The following is a 27,801-nucleotide window of genomic DNA, read 5'->3' as shown; positions in this document are numbered from 1 at the left end:
TTTTAAGTAGCTTTCCAATGATATATTATGGATCCCAAATGTATTTATGAGAGAAAAGTTATTTTCATTTTACTGGCTAATGCACAGTATGCCTGCTCGATTCTTCGTTTCGTTCTTAAAGTGCACTATCATCCGTTGATCCCCGAACACGATCCCAACTTAATCCTTGGGCTTTTACTGAGACTTCAAAGCTCCAAAATAGTATGAATTCATGCCACAACATCTACATAACTCAGAATCACTCCTACAGGGCATAAAACACACAATAAGTGTAAAACACGCCTAATTAAAGCTCAACATAAGTATAGTATAGTAAATTAGAGTGCAATAAGCGACTAAAATATAGGATTATAGCCTACCATCAGTTCAAGACCCCAAAATTTGAGAAATATGATGGACACGACGACCCTATTGCCCTCTTGAAAAGGTATTGCAACCAGCTGAGGGGTGCAGGTGGAAAAGAAGAATTGTTGATGGCTTATTTTGGGGAAAATCCTGTGGGGGTAGCCTCTGAATGGTTCATTAAGAAAGATATCTCTCACTGGCATGTCTGGGACAACATGTCTTAGGCCTTCGTCAAACAATTCCAGTACAATATTAATATTGCACCAGATCGCAATTCCATGTCCAATATGAAGAAAAAGCCGACGGAAAGATTTAGGGAGTATGCCATCAAGTGGAGGGAGAAAGCGGCTAGAGTTAAGCCGCCCATGGATAATCATGAGTTGATCACTGTTTTTCTAGAGGCTCAAGAGCCTGATTATTTCCAAAACATGATGTCTGCAATGGGTAGGCCTTTTGCAGAAGCAATCAAGATAGGGGAAATGGTTGAAAATGGCCTCAAGACTGGTAGAATTGTAAGTCAGGCTGCTCTCAAAGCCACCACCCAAGCAATCCAATATGGGTCGGGAATTTTGGCAAATATAAAGCAGAGAGATAAAGGGTCCACGATGACTCCAGGATCCAGGGAAGTTCAAAGAGGGGCATCGCACCCTTATGTGCAGGTTCAGCAGGGGCAATCCAGCTACCCTCAACATTATTATCCCCCGTCAATTCCTCAGTACTCTGTGGGACCACCACAATAGACAATGTTTAAAACTCAATCCTATGCTCGACCTACCAACAAATAGGTACGGGCACCAGCTCCAAGGACCCCCCAACCTCAGCAGTAAAATTTTCGGGCACCCTACAACGCTCACCCCAAGCAGGATTATGGTCGAGAGCAGAGGCCGGTAGAAAAGTTCACTCCATTGGCTGAATTACACTCTAGTCTATTCTAGAAGGTGAAGCAGATGGGTATGATTGTACCCATCGCTCCCCATAATATGCATCACGATTCATATGGATTTCAAGCAAATGCTACATGTGAATATCATTCAGGTGCCCCGGGGCAGAGCACTGATGACTGTTGGACTCTGAAAAGATCCATAGAAAGACTCATCGTGGAAAAGTTAATTGTGGTAACAAATGGCGAAGACCCTCCTAATATTACAAACAACCCGCTGTCAGTACACAATGATGTTCATTTCGTGGGAATGATTGGCCGAGATCAAGAATACAAGCCGGTTGGTCAGGTACAAATGACAGTGGGGGCGATTCAAGAAAGTGCAGGACTGGAAGTAAGTCCAAGTCGAGATGTGTCGTTGATTGTGAAAGGCGTCCCGAGCTCAAAAAAGGTAACTTTACTTTTTCCTAAGGTCTCAAGGTTGGATATTTGCTCCAATGTTCCAAACCCGAAGTTGTATGTCCTTGGAGGCCACCCCATCACAAGGTAGAATCATGGTTGTACGAAGGGTATAACAGAGACGATCATAATCAAACCTTCCGTGCAACCCCCTGTGACAAACACGAAAACCATTCCTTGGAACTATAATAAAACTGTGATGACTTACAAAGGCAAGAAAATCATAGATAAAGTGGGGGAAACTGGAGGTTTGACTCGATTAGGTATGTGTTACTCTCCAAAAGAGTTGAGCAAGGCCAAGAAAATCAGAGAAGGCCAAATGCCAATAAAGAAACCAGTCACTGAAGAAGAGGCGGAAGAGTTTTTGAAAAAGATGAAAGTTCAGGATTACTCAATCATTGACTAACTAAGAAAGACTCCTGCCCAAATCTCTCTACTATCTCTGCCCATACATTCAAAAGAGCATGCCCGTGTGCTAATCAAGACCCTGAACGAGGCACATATCTCAGGGAAGATCACAGTGAATGAGTTGGAGAAGATGGCCAGCCATTTTTTGAGGTGGACAGAATCTCCTTTACTAATGATGAACTTCTTGAGGAAGGAGCTGGGCACAATAGGGCTTTGCACCTGATCGTCAAATTTGAGGGGCATTATGTAAAGCGAGTTATGGTTGATAGAGGCTCGAGTGTAGATGTATGCCCTCTCTCTACTTTGCAAAGCATAAAGATCAATACAGACAGAATCCGACCCAGCAATGTTCGCATACGGGCTTTTGATGGCTCAGCGAGAGATACCATTGGGGAGATCAACCTCACCATGACGATTGGGCCGGTTGATTTCGAAATTGTCTTCCAAGTAGTAGACATGGAAACTTCTTATAACTTTCTTCTTGGAAGACCATGGATCGATACGACCCGATTTGTTCCATCCACCTTGCATCATATGCTCAAATTTGAACATGACAGTCAAGAAATTATCCAATGCCCACTGGCAGGCCCGAGCCATTCCATCCACCATCCAGAATGGATCCTTTAAAGTACATCTTCCAAAAGCCAATACCCACCGGCAGGCTCGTAAAATGGCAAATCCTACTCACAGAGTTTGACATCGTCTATGTCACTCGCACCGCAATAAGAAATCACAGGCTTTGGCAGATCACTTGGCATAGAATCCAGTTGATGATGATTATAAGCCGCAGAGCACATACTTCCCGGACGAAGAGGTCAACTCATTAGAGGAAGTAGTTCCGAACGACAACTATGTATGGAAGATGTATTTTGATGGGGCTGTCAATATCAAAGGAGTCAGGATCGGGGAAATCCTCATCTCACCTATTGGACATCATTATCCTGCAACGACCCGACTTCGGTTCTTCTATACCAATAATACGGCAGAATATGTTTGAAAATGGCCCTCGATATGGATGTGCATGAACTATTAGTTATGGGAGATCCTGACTTGCTTATCTGGCAAGCCCAAGGCGAATGGGAGACTCGAGACATCAAGCTTATTCCATACAGACAATGTATGCAAGACCCGAGCATAAGATTTAGATCCATCGAGTTTAGGTACATTCCCAGGTTTCATAACGAGCCAGCCGACGCTTTGGCTACCTTAGCCTCGATGCTCCCTTATCCAGGTAACACTCATATTGATCCATTGGAAATTCAAGTTCGGAATCAACTTGGTTACTACAATACGATTGAGGCAGAACCAGATGGTGAACCATGGTATCATGACATAAAACGATTCCTGAAAACAAGGGAGTACCCAAAGCATGCCAAGGGAGATCACAAAAGAACTATAAGGCATCTCGCTGGTGGTTTCTTCCTGAATAGGGAAATTTTGCACAAAATGACCCCAAATTTAAACTTGCTAAGATGCATAGATTCCATAAAAGCTAAACGGATCATAAGTGAAGTGCATTCAGGGTTATGTGGGTCTCACATGAAGGGATATGTTTTGACAAAGAAGATTTTGCAGGCAGGGTATTATTGGCTTACTATAGACCAAGATTGCTTCGGTTTTGTTCGCAAGTGTCACCAATGCCAGATTCATAGCGACTTGATTCACTCGCCTCCGTCGGAATTACATCCCATGTCCTCTCCTTGGCCTTTCGTTTCTTGGGGAATGGATGTTATTGGGCCAATCGAGCCAAAGGCTTCAAATGGGCATAGATTCATTTTGGTCGCCATTGATTACTTCACCAAATGGGTGGAGGCAGTTACTTTCAAAGCAGTCACCAAGAAAGCAGTGTTGGACTTTGTTCATTCCAACATCATCTGTCGTTTTGGTATCCCAAAGACCATTATCATTTATAATGCATCCAATCTAAATAGTCATCTGATGAAGGATGTATGCGAGCAATTTAAAATTGTGCATCGCTATTCTACCCCTTACCTGCCAAAAGCCAATAGAGCCGTTGAAGCTGCTAACAAGAACATCAAGAAGATTCTTAGGAAGATGATCCAAGGGTCCAAGCAATGGCATAAAAAGTTATCTTTTGCTCTTTTGGGATACCGTACGACTGCTCGCACATCAGTGGTGCAACTCCTTATCTGTCGGTATATGGAACAGAAGCTGTAATACATGCAGAAGTCGAAATTCCCTCTCTTCGAATCATTGTGAAATCGGAGATTGAAGACACTGAGTAGGTCAAGACCCGATTATAATAGCTAATGCTGATTGATGAAAAATGACTAGCAACAGTGCGTTTTGGCCAGTTATAGCAACAAAGAATGGCGCGCACTTATAACAAGAAAGTGCGCCTACGACATTTTGAGGTAGGCCAGCTCGTTTTGAAATGCATCCTTCCGCACTAAGTATAAGCTAAAGGAAAGTTTGCCCTGAATTGTCAAGGACCCTACATCATTAAGAAAGTGTTACCAAAAGGGCCTTGCACTTGGTAGATGAAGAAGGACTGGTACCAGACATGACTTTTAATGCAGATGCAGTCAAAAGATGTTATGTTTGATATATACCCACTGCGGAAACTTTCACGCATGATTTTCTCAAATCGAGATGACGAAGGCTATCACTGCTCATTATCTCAAATAAGTGTCACCCTTTTGTTAACCCTTTTGAGCTGTATTTGTTGTCTTTGTTTTCCCGCTTTTTGGAACCTGTGTACTTGTAAAAGCAAAAATGAAAAATAAAAAATCTGAGTTAATAAACTACGTTTGACCTGATTCCGAAAGGATACGTAGGCAGCCTTACCCTGGGTTCGGTCCTATCATAATAAAAAAAATCCATATCCATAATACTCCATAACTGGGATAGAAGTTTGTTTTATTTTTGTGGTAATTTTATAAAAGGGTTCCAAAAGTTGTAATTCAGTTCAAAGTTCTTTTCACCTTTCCCCTATTAAAACCTTCTGATCGATCTTTGAAGAATGCTTAACTCATTATGTCAAGGGTGTTGGACAACCTGCCACGTGCAGTGTCTTAGTCAAGGGTGAAGAAAAAAAATAAGAGTTTTATTGGTGAAAACCCATAAAGGCACCATAAGGCGACAGTGAGTAGAGAAATCAGAGAGGTCAGTTAGCGAAAATCCGCAAAGGGCGCTACTAGCCGAATGAGGATCTTTGATACTCCGGTATGAGCACAACCAAGACAGTTTCAAGATGAACATTTGCGATGGATTTTGAGAATTATACAGCTCAAACAGATTAAGCGTCCAGTCCAAAATGTATGTCATGATTCATTGAAGTCGGCACATACCTCTAGATAAGTCTCCATATTCCTCTCCCCCGAAAGGGGCACCTTTTATTTAGACACAATTCCTTTTTTTCACTTTTAATTGCTTTTCTACTTTTACCCATAATTTTTCTTTGAGTCCTTTTTCTATCTAATCTTGCATCAAAATCAAAGAAAAGAAATGGCTACAAGACTGACTACAGTTTCCCAGTAATACTAAGCACAATTTGGGGCATATACGACATTGATGAAGGCACGAATCCATCTGTGATCTCTTTTGATAAGACGAACAACGCATCTTAAAGAAACTGAAAAGGTCGCCTAAGCAAGACTTGCTTCGTAGGAAAAGTTGACAAACAATACAGACACGAACTGGTACTGGGTGCAAGACAACTAAGTTTGATTTTAAAGGAAATTTGCCTTGCCTTAGGGACAAGGGTTAGTCGTACCATGGACATCCGGATATGAAACAGTCGGGGGCAACATCGGAGAGCCAAGGTCTCCAGGAAGCTATATAGAGTTTCCAATCATCTCGGTACCATACTGACAGAATCAGTTCTTCTACAGCAGTGGCCATGACTTCAAGATACTTAGGGCATCAAGGCCACAAATCAACCACCACATTGAAACCTCATAATTTTTCTTTGTTTGAAGCAGGAACAAAGCAATGCACAATGGCGATTTTCAAAGGACGAATATCACCAAAGGTAAGTTACTCAAAATCTCCATTTTATTTTATTTTCAGCATGCATCACTACTGTCCTTACCATTCATTTACATAGCTTAACCCAAATAGAACCTATTCTCTTAGGGGGATCCAATTCATATTTCCGGATAGAAGTACTCTTCGCCTAGGATTGTTTTACGTAGATTAACCCAGGTAGAACATATTCCCTTAGGGGGATCCAGCTCATATTTTCGGGTAGAAGTACTTTTTGCTCAGGCTTATTTTACGTAGTTTAACCCCAGGTAGAACCTATTCGCTTGGGGGGATCCAGCTAATATTTTCGGGTAGAAGGTGTCTTCGCCCAGGCTTGTTTTACGTAGCTTAACCCAGGTAGAACCCATTAGCTTAGGGGGATCCAGCTCATATTTTCGGGTAGAATTACACTTCGCCCAGGCTTTCTTTCGTAGCTTAACCCAGGTAGAACCTTTTCGCTTAGGGGGATCCAGCTCATATTTTTGGGTAGAAGTACTTTTCACCCAGACTTATCTTACGTAGTTTAACCCATGTAGAGCCTATTCGCTTAGGGGGATGCAACTAATATTTTCGGGTAGAAGTACTCTTCGCCCAGGCTTATTTTACGTAGCTTAACCCAGGTAGAACCTATTCGCTTAGGGGGATTCAGATCATACTTCCGGGTAGAAGTACTTTTCGCCCAGGTTGTCTTTCGTAGTTTAACCCAAGTAGAACCTTTTTGCCTAGGGGGATCTAGCTAATATTTCAGGGTAGAAGTACTCTTCGCCCAAGCTTCTATTACGTAGCTTAAAATCAGGTTGAACCTATTCGCTTAGGGGGATCCAACTCATATTTTCGGGTAGAAGTACTTTTCGCCCAAGCTTTTTTTCGTAGCTTAACCCACATAGAACATTTTCGCCTAGGGGGATCCAGCTCATATCTCCGGGTAGAAGTACTCTTCACCCAAGTTTGTTTTTCGTAGTTTAACACCAGGCAGAACCTTTTTCGCCTAAGATGATTCAATAGTTTTTCAGTAATACTTGGGTACCAACCCCTGGTTACATTTCCCTTTCAGTAATACAAGGTACCAACCCCTGGTTATATTTCCTTACCAGTATAGGGTATACCAATCCCTAATTGTGTTTTCCGACATAGGGTCACCATTCCCTATTTGATATTATTTTAAGCATGGGGTATACCACTCCCTAGTCTCCTTACTAGTATAGGGTACACCAATCCCTACCTGTGTTTTTCCAACATATGGTACACCACTCCCTAGTTGAGTCGAGCTAAAATATAGGGTAAACCACTCCTTGATCTCCTTACAAGTATAGGGTACACCAATCCCTAGTTGTGTTTTCCAACGTAGAGTACACCTATCCCTAGTTGATCTGATCTTAAATGCAGGGCATACCACTCCCTGGTATCTTTGTTAATAAGGGATACACCATTCTCTAACTATATTTTTTCCAACATATGATACACCAATCCTTAGTTAAGACACCATTTAGATAATCAGGGTACACCATTCCCAAAGAATCATGTTTTCTCAGGGTATACAAATCCCGACCTTTTATTATTTTTAATAATGAAGTAGTATAGAGTTTTTGTTATAATAACTCACGAAATATTCCTAGTGAAAGTTGGGGCAGAAAAATTTTGTTCGTTTATTTATTTTGGTATCTGATAAGGTTTTACCTCAAGGCAAAGGGTTTGAGATGACCAAAAGAAGAATTATATATCCAGAATAAAGAAAAGAAAATAAAAAGAAGTGAATCCAAAATGCAGAAGAGGATGAAAAGATGTGGATTGCTCGAGACATGACTGAAGTCACGAGCATTGCATTTTTTGTTTTGATTAGAAGAAGTCGTAGAAGAATGAACTAGCACCTGAAGCTAGCAAGCATCAAGTTTCAGATGAAAGTCTGCGTGAATAACTAGTCAAGACTCAAGATCAAGTTTTAGAAGACTTATAAATAGGAATCTTGTAACTCATAGTTGATAAGTTTGTTTAGTTTCTTTTGATTATTATGTAATAACAGGATCACAGACCGGAGCCTCGACGGAATCTCACTCGACTTTCCAACTCATTATTCCATCACTCTTCTTAAACTACACACGGCCTAATTCCCTTATAACCCGGGATATGTAGGCCGTCCAAACCAGGACTCAGTTGCACTCTTTTCTCTTATCTCTTCCCTTTTGAATAATAGTATGGCAAAAAATGAGTCATATCGCTCATCTTCTCTTTGCCTAAAAACTCTTCATGTTTCCAAGAAAAAAAGGGCATGCTGTGAGTACCTAAGTTTTGACCATACTTGAATGTTTTATCACTCATCTCACCAATACCTCACTTCCCACTCCATCTTTCCCGCTCCCATTTTTCCCACGCGTATCCACACTCTACTTTCTCACTCATTCCCTACTCATGTCCTCCACTCCACTTTCTCACTTTACTTTCCCACTCTTTGTCTCCTACTCCATGCCCCTACTCTCCCCTAAATAAAACCTAGCCGCCGCCCCCAATTTCCCAAAAATGCTCTCAAGAAAATCCAATTCACAGATTTGACTCCTTCACTCACGTTTTTGAGCGCACACACTCATTTTCTCAACTAAAAAATCTGGATAAAGAGGAATACATACCTCCACTCCCATTTCACTCACGAGAAGCAAAAAGTTTAAGAGCTGCTTGCAAAACTTTACAAAAACTCCTACAAAGAACAAAAAGAGGAAGAGAAATTTAGGAGGAATTAGGAGATGAACTGCTTGCCAAACTTTAAGAGCTGAGTTCCATTTTGAAGTTCTTGACCTTTATTCGGTCGGGTTTTTTTCTAATTTTGTTGCTGTTACCAATAGATTTTGTGATGCTACAGTGAGGGGGAGGTGACCCATCTCGTCTAGGGGAGGCATTGGGCGTTGCGTCTTCGTCTGTGATTTCACAACTTTCGTTGATGACGTTCATGAGGTTGGTTGGGAGGTCACTTATTATTCTCGTCCTTTCTTCTCGATTACCTGCCATGTTGGGATTTGTGCACATAAAGAAAGGAGATCTTATTCTTGCCTTTTTTTTTCTTTATGTTAGTGATCCGTGTTAGTTATAGATCTAGAAGAAACTAAAAGTTTAACTAGAAAATCCACATAGACGGCGTAAAATTGTTTGACCAAAAAATATAACTCTTGGTTCAAATAATTAAATTTATGTGATAACGCGCTAAACCTAGTTATCAATAATATTTCTAGATGTGATTTCCGAAAACGTGATTAGCATCGAACAGATCTAGTAGAGATGTAACAACAATGTGTAATAACTATTCCAAATAGTATGAGCAATAATAGAGTATTTAATAACAATGAATGACAATAAATGACATTTAAGTAAATATGAGGAATGATTCACCCAATAAAGGATGAACTAGTTAGTTGATCCTCCTGACAATAATGAATGACAACCAGATCCTCGAATGTTCGAATTATTCTCGGATTTGATGGAAAGTAGGGAATAATTTCGACAAGAATCTCGATTAAAAGGTGATGCTTGTATCTTAGTGAGAGAGAAAGAATATTTAGCCAAAAGTTTGTTCTTACGGATGAATCCCACGTGCCTTACATCATTCCCCCATTTTTCTATTTATATGAGACATATTTGTAATAAACCCTAATAGTACAAGTGCATAGAATATTCACTAGAATATTCCTTTCAATATCTTATTTCGAAAACTAATTGTTACAGCTTCATTAGCGATGCTCGACCTCGACCATTATCAACATCTCGACCACGGCTCCCATCGACTCTTCGGCTATGAGTATTTCTGCTTCCTGACCCATCTCAACTAATGACGGCTCGAGAATTCTTACTTTAGCGTAATCTTATCTTGAATATTATATGGCAGATATTGACCCATACAACATTACCCTCTTTAGTACATCTACTCGATATAAATCTAAATTAGTCGACTCGGTAAATTTTGAATATTGAGTGTCTAAAGTGAAAAAAAAATGTGGAATACTCTAAACGCAAAAGTCACGTTATAAATAACAAGGAAGATAATAACCATTTTGGAAACCTAATTCCTCTTAGTTTCTTTACCGCCAAATCAGCTTGGCATGTGACTAGTAAAATAATCTGGTAGACGAATTGAATAACATCATGAAGTGTCGCTTACTCTTTCTGTTTTTAATTAAAAAAATACAATGCAAAATTCAAATGGGAGAAGCAATCGAAAAGATTTTCTAGTTTGAGTTCGTCCTAAAATTGACATTTTTCAATTACAAAATTTCATGCTTTTAATTTTTTTATAAGAATGTTTTGTGACATCCATTATTATACTGCTTATACTAAAATTTATCAAAAACGTTAATTTCTATACCTTTGGGCTCTCTATATTTTGATACAATAACTTTATGTAGATTTAGGGATTTGGTTCGGAACAAGTTATGCAGGCAGGGATTGTATTTGTATTATGAGTATGATCTTATTCTCTATATGTTCAGAAAGGGCAAAGTGAAAAATCAGACACAGAATTCAAGTTTTGCGACCTGAAAAAAACACTTACAGACACATAATTCAAGGGTCCTTTATCTTTATGTTTCCGAGCAATAACGCAGAGAACCACAAATAGTGAGCCTCCAGTTCTAACAAAATTAAATTTAGAATTTCAAAAAAGGTGTAAATTTTATTTTGTATGAATCCCAATCATTCTCTTATCAAAGGTGGAGACTTAAAAGTATTATTGAATTCAGATCTAAAACATGGTTACAAATTTATTTATTTTAAAGGGATGTCAATCATTTTCGTACCACAGTTAGAGACTAAATAAGGGCAACTCGCTGCATGAAGCATCCCGGTTCACGCATGGTTCGGGTAAGGTTCGTATTTTAGGGGATGTGATGTAGACAACTTACTCTAATGCAAGCATTAGTGGCTGATTTCACGGCTCCCTATAGGTCACACATAGACAATTTTACCGTTACTCATAGATTCCCAATGTACCAAAGTTAGAGACTACTTTGATAAATCCTTAACTATGATTAGAATATTCTCATCTAGACCTTTATGGGGTAAGCAGTAGGGCTGCTTATCGGGCGGATTGAGCGGTTATTTACTCTTAACGGTTTGGCTTATCGGTTATCGGTTATCGGCTTTTAAATGTATTAATCCGCTAGCCACCCGATAAGATATCGGGCGAATTGGTATCGGTTTAGCTCTTATCGGGCGGTTTATCGGGCGGTTTATCGGCCTAATTCAATTTATATTGCATGCATTAATTATTTGTTGACCATTGTGACTCAAACTAAAATTCCTATGCTCAGCAGACTACATTCCAGTCTATAGAATACAATAGATGAGTCCATTACATCCCAAAGCAAACTACATTACAGATGAGTCTAGAATATGTCTTTCCTCCGCCCACAACTGCAAAGGAAAAGTCAATGCTCCCTCATTTAATTCTGAAATGATAAAATTCTAGTCTATATTCAAAGTGAGTCCAGAATACATACTTCAAAATGATTAATCCATAAGTGAGCAGACTACACAGAAATGTTTGTCCTGCAGCTAACGCCTAACAGTGCTTGAATTTCTTTAGCTTCAAAGTTCAAACAACAGCTTAATCCATAAGTGAGTAGATCCCTGTAAAAAATATGCATACACCAAATTTTAGCATTAGGCAACGAAGTAGAGACTGTGATAAATACTACTGTTAACTAGTATGCATACACCTAAAGCCCATTAACAATTTTGGAAAATAAAAATAAAAAACTAATCTCAATTAACTAATATTTAACAAGACTCCAATGGTCTCAACTTAATTGAAACGGGCAGCCATTCCTTTGGTTCGTTAACAAAATCATATATAAGTATAATGAGCAATTTATTAAGAAAAATAGTCACATAAATGGAGATGGAACATCAGAAACAAATTCATTCATGATTTCAGCCATTTTTATGGAGAAATAGTACAGATTCAGGAATGTGTACCTAAAATACTTGACAAATAGAGCTTGAAACAGCTGATAAAGGGCAGAAATGGAGATAAAGGAAGTTCAGCTACGATTTTGATAGCAAACAGCATAAGAACAGCAATGTCGACCTCAACTTCAATCCAAAAACAAATGAGAAACCCATAAATTCTCCAAGTAACACAACAGAAATCAGAAAACCTTTTTAATCTTTTTTTTTCGTTTTTCTTCTTCAGATCCGGATGTGGAAAAATGGAAATTCAGGGATTTTGTTTTAACTTTTTTCATAGGTGAGATGTATGTGCATGATAGCGAATTCTCGGCTTCCTTTTGCGTGAAAGGGAATGGGTGAGTGAGGAAGGAGACCAGGCGGGTAGGGTTTTCAAAGGGGGACCCGTGTGTCTTTTTCTTAGGGTTTGAAAAAATAGGCGTTTTAAAGAGAGGGGAGATCCGGTTGGACCAGGTGGGTCATGTAAATTGGGCTTCTAAAGGGATGGGCTTGAAACAATTGCAAAATTAGTCACTTTGGATTCAAATTTTAATTAAAACCAATTTGTGTGGCTAAACTATTATATATATTTTTGGCGTTAGATAGAGTACTGGAAGTCGACGAGATAGAGTGTTGGTGGCTGCTGGTTAAAATTTAGGCGTTAAGGTTTCTAAATGTCTAATAGTAAATTAGTAATAGAGAATAGAGATAGAGTACCGGAAGAAGAAGGGTTTTTGATTATTTAATATATATATATATATATATTCTTAACGGGTTAACAGATTATCCGTTAAGAAAATATATATAGATAGATAGAGAGAGAGAGAGAAAAATTATATATATATTATATTCTTAACGGGTTAACAGATTATCCGTTAAGAAAATTGAATAATCCGCCCCCAAACCGATAAGTCGCTAATAAAAAAATTTCAATCCGTTCTCCGTCTGTTAAACCGTTAACCCGATACCAATAAGCCATTAAGTTTCGGTTTCGGTTCGGTTTTGAACACCCCGGTAAACAGAGCAAGTGTCATTCATCCAAATAGGTTAGGTACTAAGAAAATAGAGAAAAATTGTAATTTTTTTAAGGAGCCAATCCAATAATTTGTACTACATCCTAATGAGAACATATCAATTTAGAATTTGCAATAAAGATATATCCTCATACCTTCGACGAAGAAATGAGGTCATTCTCAAATTCAATTCTCAGATAATCCCTTCCTTAATAGTTTCTGCCTATAAGGTCTCCTTAACTTTTCTCTCTCAATTATTTTTAGTAGAGAAGACTTTTTCAAAGTCGTCCTCTCTTTATTTGTTTTTCCCCTCTTATTCGAAAAATCATAGCAAGTAGATAATATTTTATTGTTATATCTCGAACATTGACTGAGCTCCAAACGAATCTCTAACTATCTAAACCTCTACCATTAGGTAATCACATTTTTAGTAAGTTTCTAGGCGATAAACTCAAAGATTGGTAGAAAGAAAGAGGAAAAGATGGAAATTGATCAGAAGAGACTCTATGAAGCTGCAGCTGAAGGAGATGTAACAACTTTACAAGAATTACTTCAAAAAGATGGTTTGATTCTTGATAGAGTACTTACATTGACTTGCTTCAATGAAACTCCTTTACACGTAGCTACAATGCGCGGCCACGTTGAGTTTGTGAAATTAATTCTTACTCAAAATCCCCATCTTGCTGCTGAACTGGATTTCCTAAAATCATCAGCTCTTCACATTGCTTCTGTTAAAGGGTATATAGAAATTGTAAAGGAGTTGGTGATAGTGAATCCTGAAATGTGCCTTGCTCGCGATCGCAATGGTAGAAATCCTCTACATCTTGCAGCAATCAAAGGCCGAGTAGAAGTGATTAAAGAACTGATACGAATCAGACCAAGTGCAGTTCTAGCAACCACAAATGATGGGGAAAATATTTTGCATTTATGTGTGAAGAATAATCAGTTGGAGGTTCTGAAGATGCTGATGGAAATGATGTCAAATCATGAGTTCTTGAATGCAAGAGATGGAGATGGATATACAATTCTACATTTGGCTGTTACTGATAAGCAAATTGAGGTAAGTTCATGTCCTTTTGCAGTAGAAATTTACTAATATACCTAGCATTCTTTCTTTCACTAAAGAAGAAAACTGATAGTAGCAAATGGGTCGGTTGAGTCAAATTTACCCGTCATGATCCAACTCGCCCAAAGTTTACTTTTGGTTAAATCAGTCAATATGGCTCAAAAACATAGTCATAAGCCCACCAGTCTTTTAAGTTTAAATAATTTTGAATCTCTAAATTTGATTTTGTATATTTTAAATTACATGTTGACCTGTAAGGTTACTGTTATAAAATAAAGACAGTAAAGTAAATATAAGTATAAAGAGAAACTGATATATTATTCAAACTCCAAACTTATATATATAATGAACTGAATTCTCGTCTAAGAAAGGAAGCTGCTGTGTAAGCTGCTACTGCAAGCTGCTTGTAAGCTGCTACTCTAAGTTGTTGTGCCAAATATGGATAATCTTCTATCATGGGTAATATTTATCCATAACGGAGTACCGAAAGGATAAGCTTCTTCAGAAGGCTTATTTTCCATAGAGTACTAAATAGATAAACATATTTACGGCGGAGTCTCATATCGATAAACTTCTTCAGGAAGCTTATTTACAACGGAGTACTAAATGAACATCCATAATATAATATATTCATAACACTCCCCCTTGGATGTTCATTAAAAGATAATGTGCCTCGTTAAAACCTTACTAGGAAAAACCCCGTGAGAAAAAATCCTAGTGAAGGAAAAAGAGTACACATATTTAGTAATACGCATTGCTAGCTGCCTTATTAAAAACCTTATAAGGAAAACCATGTGGGAAAAAACCTTAATAAGGAAAAAAGAGTACATCGCGTATTCTACTCCTCCTGATGAAAACTTTGTTTCAAATATTTAAGTCTCCGTATTCCAATCTTGTATACCATCTTCTCAAAAGTTGAAGTTGGTAAAGATTTGGTGAATAAATCTGCCGGATTATCACTTGAACGGATTTGTTGCACATCAATGTCACCATTTTTTTGAAGATCGTGTGTGTAGAATAATTTTGGTGAAATGTGCTTCATTCTATCTCCTTTTATAAATCCTCCCTTCAATTGGGCTATGCATGCAGCATTGTCTTCGTATAAAATTGTGGGTCTTTTCTCACATTCCAAACCACATTTTTCTCGAATAAAATGAATTATTGATCTCAACCATACGCATTCTCTACTTGCTTCATGAATAGCTATTATTTCAGCATGATTTGAAGAAGTAGCAACAATATATTGCTTTGTGGAGCGCCATGATATGATAGTACCTCCACATGTAAACACGTACCCGGTTTGAGATCTAGCTTTATGGGGATCAGATAAATAACCTGCATCTGCATAACCAACAAGATCTGCACTATCTTTGTTAGCATAAAATAAATCCATATCAAGAGTTTCCTTTAAATATCGCAATATATGCTTAATCCCGTTCCAATGTCTCCGTATAGGAGAAGAACTATATCTTGCAAGTAAATTAACAGAAAATGTTATGTAAGGCCTTGTAGCATTAGCAAGATACATTAGTGCACCAATTGCACTGAGATAGGGTACTTCGGGACCAAAGAGTTCCTCATCCTCTTCTGGATGTCGGAACAAATCTTTATTCACTTCAAGTGATCGAACAACCATTGGTGTACTCAATGGATGCGTTTTATCCATGTAAAAGCGTTTTAACACTCTTTCTGTATAGGCAAATTGATGGATAAATATTCCGTCTGCTAAATGTTCAATTTGCAGACCAAGACAAAGTTTTGTCTTTCCAAGATCTTTCATCTCAAATTCTTTCTTAAGATATTCAATTGCCTTTTGGAGCTCTTCTGGAGTTCCAACAAGATTTATGTCATCAACATAAACAGCAAGTACAACAAATTCTGAAGCCATTTTCTTTATAAAAATACATGGACAAATAACATCATTTATGTAACCCTCTTTCAACAAATATTCACTGAGGCGATTATACCACATGCGCTCAGATTGTTTTAAACCGTACAAAGATCTTTGTAATCTGATTGAGTACATTTCCCGAGATTTTGAATATCCTTCATGCATTTTAAATCCTTCAGGGATTTTCATGTAAATCTCATTATCAAGTGACCCGTACAGATAAGCTGTAACCACATCCATTAGATGTATCTCAAGCCTTTCACGTAAGGCTAAACTGATGAGATATCGAAATGTTATGGCATCCATAACGGGTGAATATGTTTCTTCATAATCGACTCCAAGTCGTTGTGAGAATCCTTGTGCAACAAGGCGAGCCTTGTATCTTTCAACTTCATTTTTATCATTCCTTTTTTGCACAAAAATTCATTTATGACCAACTTGCTTTATACCAGCAGGTGTTTGGACTACTGGTCCAAAGACCTCTCTTTTAGCAAGTGACTTCAATTCCGATTGAATTAACTCTTGCCATTTTGGCCAATCAGATCTTTGTCGACATTCTTCGACAGATCGGGGTTCAAAATCCTCACTATCTTGTATAATGTTAAGTGCAACATTATATGCAAAAATAGTATCCGCCACTATTTCAGATCGATTTAAATTAATTCCATCACCAGTAGAACTTATTAAAAGTTCCTTACTTACTTGAGTCTCGGGTTCATTGATTTCTTCAGGAATCTCAGAACTAATCAGATCTTGGGTCTCTTCAAGAGATCCCTTCATAATATTATTTTGATCATTTGTCGATTTTCTTTTTCTAGGATTTCGATCCTTAGAACCCAAAGGTCTACCACGCTTCAGGCGTGCTTTAAGTTCATTAGCTCTCATGCTAGTAGATGGTCCTGTTGGGACATCAATTCGGATATGCACATTCTCTGCAGGGATATGCGACTTAGTTATCCTTTTCAAATCAGTAAATGCGTCTGGCATTTGATTTGCTATATTCTGTAAATGGATGATCTTTTAGACCTCCTGATTACATATAGGGGTACGTGGATCAAAGTGAGATAATGATGAAACTTTTCACACAATTTCTCTTTTGATTTCCTTTTTCTCTCCCCCTAATTGTGGGAAATTTGTTTCATCAAATCGACAATCTGCAAATCGAGCAGTAAATAAATCTCCCGTCAATGGTTCAAAATAGCGAATAATAGAGGGTGATTCAAACCCAATGTATATTCCTAACCTTCTTTGGGGGCCCATCTTACTGCGTTGTGGTGGTGCTACTGGCACATATACAGCACATCCAAAAATTCGTAGATGGACAATATTTGGTTCATGACTAAAAACTAATTGTGACGGAGAATATTTATTATAATGTGTTGGTCTGAGACGGATAAGTGATGCTGCGTGCAAGATAGCATGGCCCCAAACAGTAGTGGGCAATTTTATTTTCATAAGTAGTGGTCTTGCTATCAATTACAGTCGTTTAATAAATGACTCTGTAAGGCCATTTTGAGTATGAACATAAGCTACAGGATGTTCAACTTTTATCCCAACTGATAGACAGTAATCATCAAAAGCTTGAGATGAGAATTCTCCAGCATTATCAAGGCGAATAGCCTTTATAGGATAATCTGAGAATTGTGCCCTTAATCGAATTATTTGGGCTAATAACTTTGCAAACGCCAGGTTGCGAGATGATAGTAGGCACACATGAAACCATATTGAAGATGCATATATTAGGACCATAAAATAGCTAAACAACCCACTTGGTGGGTGAATAGGTTCACATATATCCCCATGTATACGTTCTAAAAAGGCAGGGGACTCAATGCCAACCTTCATTGGTGATGGTCTAGTGATCATTTTGCCTTGATAACAAGCATCACAAGAAAATTCATCATTTGTAAGAATCTTCAGGTTCTTTAATGGATGCCCACTCGAATTTTTAATAATTTGTCTCATCATTATTGATCCAGGATGGCCCAAACGGCCATGCCAAAGCACAAAAGTATTTGAATCAGTAAACTTCTGGTTTACGATAGAGTGTGCTTCAACTGTACTAATCTTTGAATAGTATAAGTCAGAAGATAAAATTGATAACTTTTCTACAATGCATTTCTGGCGAGAAATATTCTTTGTAATACAAAGATATTCCATGTTCATTTCATCTATTGTCTCAACATGATACCCATATCGGCGGATATCCATAAAACTCAACAAGTTTCTTCGGGACTTGGAGGAGAATAATGCATTGTCTATAATAAGTTTTGTTCCCTTAGACAGAAATACAATAGCTCTTCCGGAGCCTTCAATCAAACTTATATTACCAGAAATTGTAGAAATATTTGCTTTTTCCTTATGCAAATAAGAAAAGTATTTCTGATCTTTGAATATGGCATGAGTTGTTCCACTATCAATTACACAAATATCTTCATGATTGGTCTTTGATCCAAACATAATTTGAGGATTATCCATATTCTTCAAAATGACATAAACAAAATAAATATGATAGTAAACATTATTATCAAAGCATAACTTTTATTTATGTACAACTATTACATAACTATACTATCTACTACAAATAACAAAAATTAAAATATTTACATTTCTACAAATTCACTACCGATCACATGACTTGTTTTTCCTTCTGGGAGTGCAAAATAATCAGCTTCATCTAAATGCATGAAGTCTAAATTATCTTCAGAAATAAAATTTGCTTCAGCATTTTTCTCTGTCTTCTTCAGGGAGGCTTGATACAACTCAACCAGGTGCTTTAGCGTACGACATGTACGTGACTAGTGCCCTTTTCCTCCACATCTATAGCATGCATTTTCTGGCTTTGTTGCTTGCACCGCTTCATGCTTTTGTTCCTTTCTTTTCCACTGTTGGTGGTGAGGAGGGTTCTTTAGTGCATTGTTATTACCACGATTAGAGTTTTCTCCCCAACCACGGCCATGACCACGACTGGGACCACGTCCTCTTCCACGCTTAGCTTGGTGGAAGTTCGTTTCATTCACTTCAGGGAATGGACAAGAACTAGTAGGTCGGCTTTCATGGGTTTTCATTAATAACCCATTATGTTGCTCGGCTACAAGAAGATGTGAGATAAGTTCAGAATACTTTTTGAATCTCATCTCTCAATATTGCTGTCGCAGGAGCATATTCGAGGCATGAAAAGTGGTGAAAGTTTTCTCCAACATATCATGATCAGTAATATTATCACCACATAGTTTTAATTGGGAAATAATTTTGAACATAGCAGAATTATACTCACTCATAGATTTAAAATCTTGTAGCCTTAGATGAGTCCAATCATAACGTGCCTGTGGAAGAACGACCATCTTTAGGTGGTCATATCTATCTTTCAAATTATTCTACAGTATGACTGGATCTTTAACAGTAAGATATTCCATTTTCAGGCTCTCATCAAGGTGATGGCATAGGAATATCATTGCTTTGGCACGGTCTTGGTTTGATGCCTGATTTTTATCTTTGATGGTGTCTGCCAGACCCATCGCATCAAGATGAATTTCGGCATCAAGCACCCAATACATGTAGCTTTTGCCCGATATATCCAGGGCTACAAACTCAAGTTTAGAAAGATTTGACATTATTTAGAAAAAGAAAGTTCGTACCTATGATACTTTCAAGGTATTTTCGTGAGATGGCAGAGTCTCGTGCTGATAACGTGTTATAAAATAAAGACAGTAAAGTAAAAACAAGTATAGAGAGAAACTGATATATTATTCAAACTCCAAACTTATGTACATAATGAACTGAATTCTCCTCTATTTATAGAAGAAAGGAAGTTGCTGTGTAAGTTGCTGTGCTACTGCAAGCTGCTGTGTAAGCTGCTACTCTAAGTTGTTGTGCCAGATATAGATAATCTTCTATCATGAGTAATATTTATCCATAACGGAGTACCGAAAGGATAAGCTTCTTCAGGAGGATTATTTCCAATAGAGTACTAAATAGATAAATATATTTACGGCGGAGTCTCATATGGATAAACTTCTTCAGGAAGCTTATTTACAACGGAGTAATAAATGAACATCCATAATATAATATATTCATAACAGTTACATTATTTTGACCTGTTTCCATTTTTTACCAAATAGATTGATTAGTCATTACAGGTCCAACTTGTTGTTAAGTCGACAAAAGGGTTATAACTCAACCCCTTTAAAAGGGTTATTGACCCGTTTAACATTAGACAACTTGATGGCTATCATAGGAAAAACATTAGCTTGATACATTAGTGTGGAGTTAATATTTCATGTTAACAAATGCAGACAGTTAAATATCTGTTGACAAACAATAAAATTGAGGTGAATCTAAAGGATGACAATGGGAACACAGCACTAGACATTTTAGCACAAAGTCGAAGAGACATGAATGATCTGCAATTTGGTGAGTCTCCGGAAATCAGGAGGATTAAGAGCCAAGGATATTTCATCATCCAACACCCAAAATTTTGCAAAATTTCCTAAGAATGAATCTTCAACTCTTCTTTCAATAAGTCACGACGCCCACAAGCACGACTTGTCAGGCGATTGGCTTTCCAAGAAACGCGATGCAATAATGGTGGTAGCATAGCTTATTGCAACAATGGCATTTCAAGCCGGAATGAACCCTCCTGGAGGTGTCTGGCAAGACAATGAGGAAGTTGATTCTCAAGGAAATTCCATACAAATGCAACATAAAGCAGGGGAAGCATATAGTCATCCAAAATCGTATCGATACTTTATTCGTGCTAATTCCATAGCCTTTGTTGCATCTCTTAGCACAATATTGCTGTTGATAAGTGGATTGCCATTCAGGAAAAAGCTTTACATGTGGGCTTTGATGGTTATAATGTGGTTGACAGTTACCTCAGTAGCACTCACTTATGGCATATCGATTTACATTGTCACGCCTAAGAAGGACAGAGAACAGCTTGGTCAGGTTATTGAAATTTCTGTTACAGTGTGGTGTTCTGTAATGGCATTGCTTTTGCTCGGAAACACAATTCGGTTGGTCTATATATGGTTGAGAAAGAAGCAACAGTCAAGAAAATATGCAAATTCGTTTCATGTCAATGTTTGTTAAATTGCATTCAAAATCTGCTTGACTTGTGACAAACTTTTCTTGAATGTCTTGTAACTCTTGATTCAAGGAACTTTAACTAGCCTATGTATTTGCAAAGACCAAAGCTAGACAAACGGTCAGTGTATGCTCAACATCATGCAGTGAAATATATACTATCCCAAATTCTACTCCGAGATTATAATTCTAATCCCAATAACACAACTACCTCTTAGGGTCTGGCAAGATTATAAATTTAAAAAGTTGCGCCAATCTGAAAGCTTTTTATAATTTAGGTCAACCACACACTTTCTCGTGCTTAGTTACAACGTACAAGCACGAAACAGGGCAACGTTGACAAATCTCATACCAACATAATTGAGTCGAGTATGATATAAAAATTTAGTATCAAAACCACTCCTACAACCACACGACCCCCCCCCCCCCCCCCCCACCCAAACAAAAGCTAATGACAGAAAATATATCCCTCTATTTCAACTTGTTGTCCTAAAAGTTGACTGGGGAAGTCAAAAAGTTCGATTCTTAACTATTAAGTCAACCTTTTGTATTAGCCACTTTGAGCTATAAGTTGAGAATTTGATCGTATTTCCTTCTTTCTTTTAACCAATGCAGAAAAGCATTTCCTGTACTCAGAAAAATTAAGGTCAAATATTGCTCCAAAAACCTGTCAAACTTACCATCAAAAATAAAATCAGACTGCTAAATTATAATAAATAAAAATAATATTAATATAAAGGGAGAATAACACATTCCTCTAAGGACTAAGGTTTCTACGAGTAAATTTCATGGTAGTCATTCAACTTTGTGCTCATTACTCAAAAGTTATTTTTTTTCCTTTTGTTACACAAAAATCATTTTACTATGCTCTAGTTATCACAATAGTCACTTTGACTAGATTTACAAACCTTTCACCTGAAAAGTCTACTATGCCTTTGACATTATAAATCATCTCATTTATGCAACACCTTCTATATTATATGCTATATAATATACTTTTACCCAGATATTTTACTTATAATTAAAATAATTAATATTATTTTATTTATTATTTCTATAATATATTCGTACATTTAATTTTTTTCTTAACATTAAATTTCAAGATGTATAAGTAGCATTATTAAATTTGTCGGTAATATTACCGTGAACAAATCTCAGGTCCACGTTCTTAACCATGCTTAATAAAATATTTTTAATATTGAGGGTAAAATCAAAGCTCACTGATTTATCAGCCAAACCATACCCATTAATCCAATAAATAAAATACTTACATTTAACACAATGACACATCGGATTAATACTTTCAAATAAATAATATTAACAGATAAAGCTTTAAAAACGTAATATTAAACACAAATATCTTTGAAACTTTTTCTAAAATTCTTATTAACTATTAAAAACTATCATTTGTTAAACAAATTTATTTTTATTATTTCAAATAAATATTAAAAAATAAATATTTTTATTTTTTCATATTTACAATATGTTCATGTTTGAATATGATTAGATAAATTGAGTGCCATGAAAAAATTAAATATATGGATATATTATTAAAATAATAAATAAAATAATATGAAGTTATTTTAATTATAAATAAAATGCATATGTAAAAATAAATTATATAGTATATAATATAGAAGGTATTACATAAATGAGAGGATTTTTAATGTAAAGGTCTTAATAGACTTTTCAAGTAGGAGTATTATAAAAATCTAGCAATGTGACTTTTGTGATAAATAGAGCTAAGTAAAATAATTTTTGTGTAACAAAAGAAAGAAAAATGACTTTTGAGTGATGAACACAAAGTTGAATGATTTTTACGTAACAAAAAAAATGACTTTTGCATAATGAACACAAAGCTGAATAACCACCCATGAAAATTACACGGTTTCTACTCGTAACGATGCTCTCCTTAAGATTCTTATACTTTGATGTTTTTCAATTGGCGTAATGCATTTCATTCAAGTTTTTCAATTAGTTCAAAGATAAATTGAAAAGTAAATAAAGTAAAAAGTCATCAAAATAGAAAAAGAAAGACAAGCTTAAAAGAGTAGGGAAATAGATTTCCTGTTTACTTTATAGTTTATAGCATTTCAGTTTTTATCTTCTTTTTTCAATTTTGCTTTCTCTATTATTATTATTATTTATATAAAGAATAGTATTTAATTCAAAGAAGTTGAGTAGCAGGAAAGAATTAATTACATTTTAAAAATAAAATAAAATAATACTATTATGTGAAGTTTAAAAAGTAAAATTAACAACAAAAAAAGAAAGTTATAATATAGTTTTAATAGCAAAGTATAAAAAAACAGAAAGTTGTGTAATATGTGAAACCACGGGATAAGTATGTGTTATAAACCAAAAGTTTAGGGTGAGGTATGTGTTTTTCTTTCTAATAAAAAATTCACTGAGCACAACCATCTTTTTCTCGTCAAATGGCTCTAACACCGCACATTCATGCATAACTGCAACTAACACAGACAGAGTCTAATATAATAACATCGTGTTGAATATTCAAAGTCCATTAAGAATTTTTATTTAGAATCACTAATTAGTAGTAGTAGTAGTAGTATCACTTTCCACCTTCTTTAACTTTTGAAAATTGTACTAAATTACAACAACTAGTTGATAGTAGTTACAATCTCTCTCTCCCCCGCCTTTTGTTTTTCTTTAGTTGTTACTCCTTCCCAATTTAAGTGACACTCCTTATTAGGGGTTAATTTCACTGATGCTCATCCAACTTATCATTTATTTCACAACAGTCACTTAACTATTTTTCATCACTTAAAAATCACTCAACTTTACATTTGTAACTTAAAAGTCACTCTAGTTCAAAACCTACAAAATATCTAATAAAAAATATGACATGACATTAAATTTAATTAAAAAATCTAACAATAATGCCACATAAGCTTAAATAGACCAAATCTAAGTTAGATCCATTTATTCTTCAACCCGATTTGACCCATAACTCAAATGAGTTTTAATATTTTGACAATTAGAAGGAAAATAAGAGAATAATTATTGTGTTAAAAATATCTTACTTAATTTGTTACGTAATAGCCTTAATACCACCACCTATAATTTCATTAAAAATATGAACAGAACTAGCATAGAACCAGTTTTTATATCCTTCAAATCATTTTATAATTTTTCATGAAGTTAAAATACTACCATATCAATCTCACATAACAATTAAATATATCACTAACAGATAAGAACAACAAGCTCATAAGAACCTATTTTCACAAATTACTATTTCATTAAAGTCAAAATAACGATCAGTGAAATTAACCCTCATTATTAGTTAATCCCACAAAGAATGTTACCTTTTCTTATTTAAAAATAATTTATCATTATAATTTTTACTTTACTCTTAATTAAATTTAATTTGTAGCCACACAAGTATCTATTTGTTTTAAATCATAAATTTTAAAAACAATTCTTAATTTCGTGATGAGTCAAGTACTGCGAGATAAAATGATAAGGAGGGAGTATTAGTCAAGAGTTCACACTTCAAATTCAATTTGACAATTGACTTGCGAATAATTTATCATCTATGTTTGCTCTTGGATCCTAAAAAATATCGCCACACATTCGATAGCATTTTTGAAGTGTTCTAGCTACAAGAAAAGTTTGGTGAGGGTCTTCTCAATTAACCAGTTCACTTGGTTGAGGAAGAATAGTCATTTTCTCCACGTAGCTTCCAAGAAGAGGGGTAATTTTGAAGGTCTTTTTGTTTATAAGAAGATAAGACTAGTTCAAAGCATTTATAATATCCTTTTAAAGCAAGACTAAAATTTAGTAGAAGACTTTTCCAAGTATGACTAAATCCAATAAGTACAAAAGATCAGTCATATAAATCAACCAGTTCTTTTACTAAAAGAATCTCATTGAAAGAGAGAAAAACAGATAAGAGCAAGATGGAAATTGAGAAGAAACTCTATGAAGCTGCAGTTGAAGGAGATGTAAGAACTTTACAAGAATTACTTCAGCAAGATGCTTTAATTCTTGATAGACTTACCTTAACTTGCTTCAATGAAACTCCTTTGCACATAGCAACAATGCGTGGGCATATTGAGTTTGTGAAGTTAATTCTGGCTCAAAATCCTCAGCTTGCAGCTGAATTGGATTCGCGAAAATCATCAGCTCTTCACATAGCTTCAGCTAAAGGACACCTACAAATTATCAAGATGTTGTTAGTAGTGAATCCTGATATATGCTTAGCTCGTGATCGCGATGGTAGAAATCCTCTCCATCTAGCAGCCATCAAAGGTCGAGTTGAAGTCATCAAAGAACTAATACAAATCAGGCCTCGTACAGTTCTAGGAACGACGATCAATGGAGAAAATATTTTGCATTTGTGTGTGAAGCATAATCAGCTAGAGGTTCTCAAGGTGCTGATGGAGATTGGATCATGGGACCATGAATTCTTGAATGCAAAGGATAGTGATGGCTTCACCACTCTACATTTGGCTGTTGCTGATAAGCAAATTGAGGTATGATATTGCTTCCTTAGAAAAGAAATTTACTTCATTTTTTCTTATAATCGCGGTGTTCGGGCCAAGTTGCGCACCTCTCGACTAATTCCACGGGATACCTGCTACCTCCAACTAGCAATAGGTACCAGGTAGTTCTGTTCACCGAGGTTTGAAATGGAAAAAAATCACCTTGTGTTTTTTATTTCCGCTAGGATTTGAATTTGATACCTTTGGTTCTCAACCTACTTCGTTGACCACTAGGTCTGGAAAATTAACTTCATTTTCTTATAGTTATTAAACCACCTACCATTCTTGCAGACTATCAAATACTTGCTAAAGACCAATCAAATAGATGTGAATGCAATGGATGCAAATGGGAATACAACATTAGATATTTTAGCACAAAGTAGGAGGGACATGATTGATCTACAAATTGGAGACAGTCTTAGAGAAGCCGGAGGCTTAAGAGCAAAGGATATCAAAAATGATAGTAGCAAAATTCCGAATAAATCAGCTGCAAATCCGCATTCACTACCAGCTTCAACAACACCAGCATATTTAGGCGGAAATCAGGCCCAAAGCCACCCATCCAAAGGCGATTGGCTATCCAAGAAACGCGAAACAATAATGGTGGTGGCGTCACTTATTGCAACAATGGCATTCCAAGCTGGAATGAACCCTCCAGGAGGTGTTTGGCAAGAAAATGAAAAATTGGATAATCGGGGAATACCTTCACACAAAGCAGGGGAAGCAGTAATGGCTTATAATCATCCCAAATCGTATCGATATTTCCTTCGTGCTAACACCATTGCCTTTGTCTCCTCTCTCAGCACAATATTGCTGCTGATTAGTGGATTGCCGTTCAAGCGCAGGCTTTTCATGTGGGGTTTGATGGTTATCATGTGGTTAACAGTTACCACTACAGCACTCACTTATGGCATATCAATTTACATCGTCACGCCTAAAAAGGACAGTGAACCACTTGGTCAGGTTATTGAAATTGGAGTTACAGTATGGTGTGGTTTAATGGCACTGCTTCTACTTGGAAACACGATACGTTTGTTGCGTAAATGGCAGAAAAAAAGGCATAAAATAAGATCAGCAGCAGCACGAAAATCTGCAAATTCAATGTTTGTCAATGTTTGATATGCTGTATTGATAAATAGGGGTCAACCATTAAGAGAAATATTCATGTCATTTTATTGTCAAATGTCATGAATCTAAAAGCATAGACAAGTCTAAACAGAATAAATTGATATTCTGTCTAAGTTTTCACCATAATTGCTTTTAAATAGGGAAAAAAGAAATTCACTAGTACACATAATATCTCAAGCCGTCTCTTCTTACCAACAATAAGGGAAATTTTTTTCTACAGGTCGATGAAAGTGTTTACCCTCAAAATCGGATAAAAATTAAATTTGTAAGTGATTTTAAAGATACGCAGATTAATTTGATACAAAGCGATAAATTAAGTCAAATTTGAACAAACAAAGATAAAATGGATTCAAACCACACAAGGAGGATAGTTTCAGCCTTAATGAAGTATTCGCCCTCGATCCGGGCTCACTATGGCCAGCACTGATGAACAAGAGAAAGAGCTAATAACAGAGAAAATAATAATATTCCTTTGGAATGCATGTTACAGTGTGTCATTTGAATAAAAATCATCTTTTTTATATAGTAGGAGAGTTTCATCCCTAGTACAGTTCTAAAAAAGGTAAAAGTCTTCTTTTTCGTTATTCACTGATCTGCTGCCGATACGGGCCGAGATCCGTGCCGTGATATCCGGTCGGGCGCTAATATCACGGCGCTTCGTTAGTCGTGTGCAACCGTTTGGTAAGGCTTTTCCAAGGTCTTGGAGCTTGAATTGAATCTGGGGGGCGTGGTCTCGTTGGCTCCGGTGGTAAACGATCTGTTCGGCCTTAGCACGAGAGCTATATTCGGCTGGTCCAGGACATAACGGCCCTCCGTTGGACGTGCTTGATTGCCCAACAATGTTCTTCGAAGTCGTTCAAGGCTAGGACCGATTCCGAACCATGACTCGAAGAGACTCTTGCCCCGATTTCGGCCCCCTGCCATCATGTCTCGAGCTTGGCTTATTTTGTGGGATACCGGGGTGTACCATGAGCCCGATTTTAACCATATACAGATAGTCCCCTCATTTCTCGGAGAGTAAATGATGAGAAACGACATGAGCTTATGATTCTTACTTCGACACATCGCGACAGAAATGACAAAACATCTGAAACGTCTCGTTAGTC

The 27,801-nt window shown here is 36.7% G+C and overlaps 4 protein-coding genes across 5 annotated transcripts; all 4 read left to right on the top strand.

Moving 5' to 3' along the window:
• The first annotated feature begins 3,091 nt into the window (after positions 1-3,091).
• LOC104093324 (uncharacterized) lies at positions 3,092-4,270 on the top strand. The gene is made up of 2 exons (XM_070183922.1): positions 3,092-3,672; positions 4,024-4,270. The coding sequence occupies exons 1-2, from the start codon at positions 3,092-3,094 to the stop codon at positions 4,268-4,270; spliced, it is 828 nt and encodes a 275-aa protein (XP_070040023.1).
• A 9,003-nt stretch (positions 4,271-13,273) lies between these two features.
• LOC104093325 (ankyrin repeat-containing protein BDA1-like) lies at positions 13,274-21,238 on the top strand. 2 transcript variants are annotated; one of them, XM_070182563.1, is made up of 2 exons: positions 13,274-14,077; positions 19,397-20,064. In XM_070182563.1, the coding sequence occupies exons 1-2, from the start codon at positions 13,499-13,501 to the stop codon at positions 19,418-19,420; spliced, it is 603 nt and encodes a 200-aa protein (XP_070038664.1). In that variant the 5' UTR covers positions 13,274-13,498; the 3' UTR covers positions 19,421-20,064. The 2 variants fall into 2 exon arrangements, with proteins under 2 accessions (XP_070038664.1, XP_070038663.1); XM_070182562.1 differs by lacking the exon at positions 19,397-20,064 and adding an exon at positions 20,270-21,238 and having other exon boundaries at positions 13,278-14,077.
• Positions 20,586-21,065, top strand: LOC108948556 (uncharacterized). Its single transcript, XM_070183920.1, has one exon. It carries the CDS (start codon positions 20,586-20,588, stop codon positions 21,063-21,065), a length of 480 nt encoding a protein of 159 aa, XP_070040021.1.
• Positions 21,239-24,877: 3,639 nt separating the features above from the next.
• Positions 24,878-26,821, top strand: LOC104116467 (ankyrin repeat-containing protein At5g02620-like). Its single transcript, XM_009627326.4, has 2 exons — positions 24,878-25,558; positions 25,859-26,821. The coding sequence occupies exons 1-2, from the start codon at positions 24,983-24,985 to the stop codon at positions 26,684-26,686; spliced, it is 1,404 nt and encodes a 467-aa protein (XP_009625621.1). The 5' UTR covers positions 24,878-24,982; the 3' UTR covers positions 26,687-26,821.
• The last annotated feature ends 980 nt before the right edge of the window (positions 26,822-27,801 follow it).

Source organism: Nicotiana tomentosiformis, chromosome 8 (assembly GCF_000390325.3).
Source record: "Nicotiana tomentosiformis chromosome 8, ASM39032v3, whole genome shotgun sequence".
Taxonomy (NCBI): Eukaryota; Viridiplantae; Streptophyta; class Magnoliopsida; order Solanales; family Solanaceae; genus Nicotiana; species Nicotiana tomentosiformis.
Note: the sequence above shows the minus strand (reverse complement) of the source record. Positions and strands in the feature narration are given on the sequence as shown.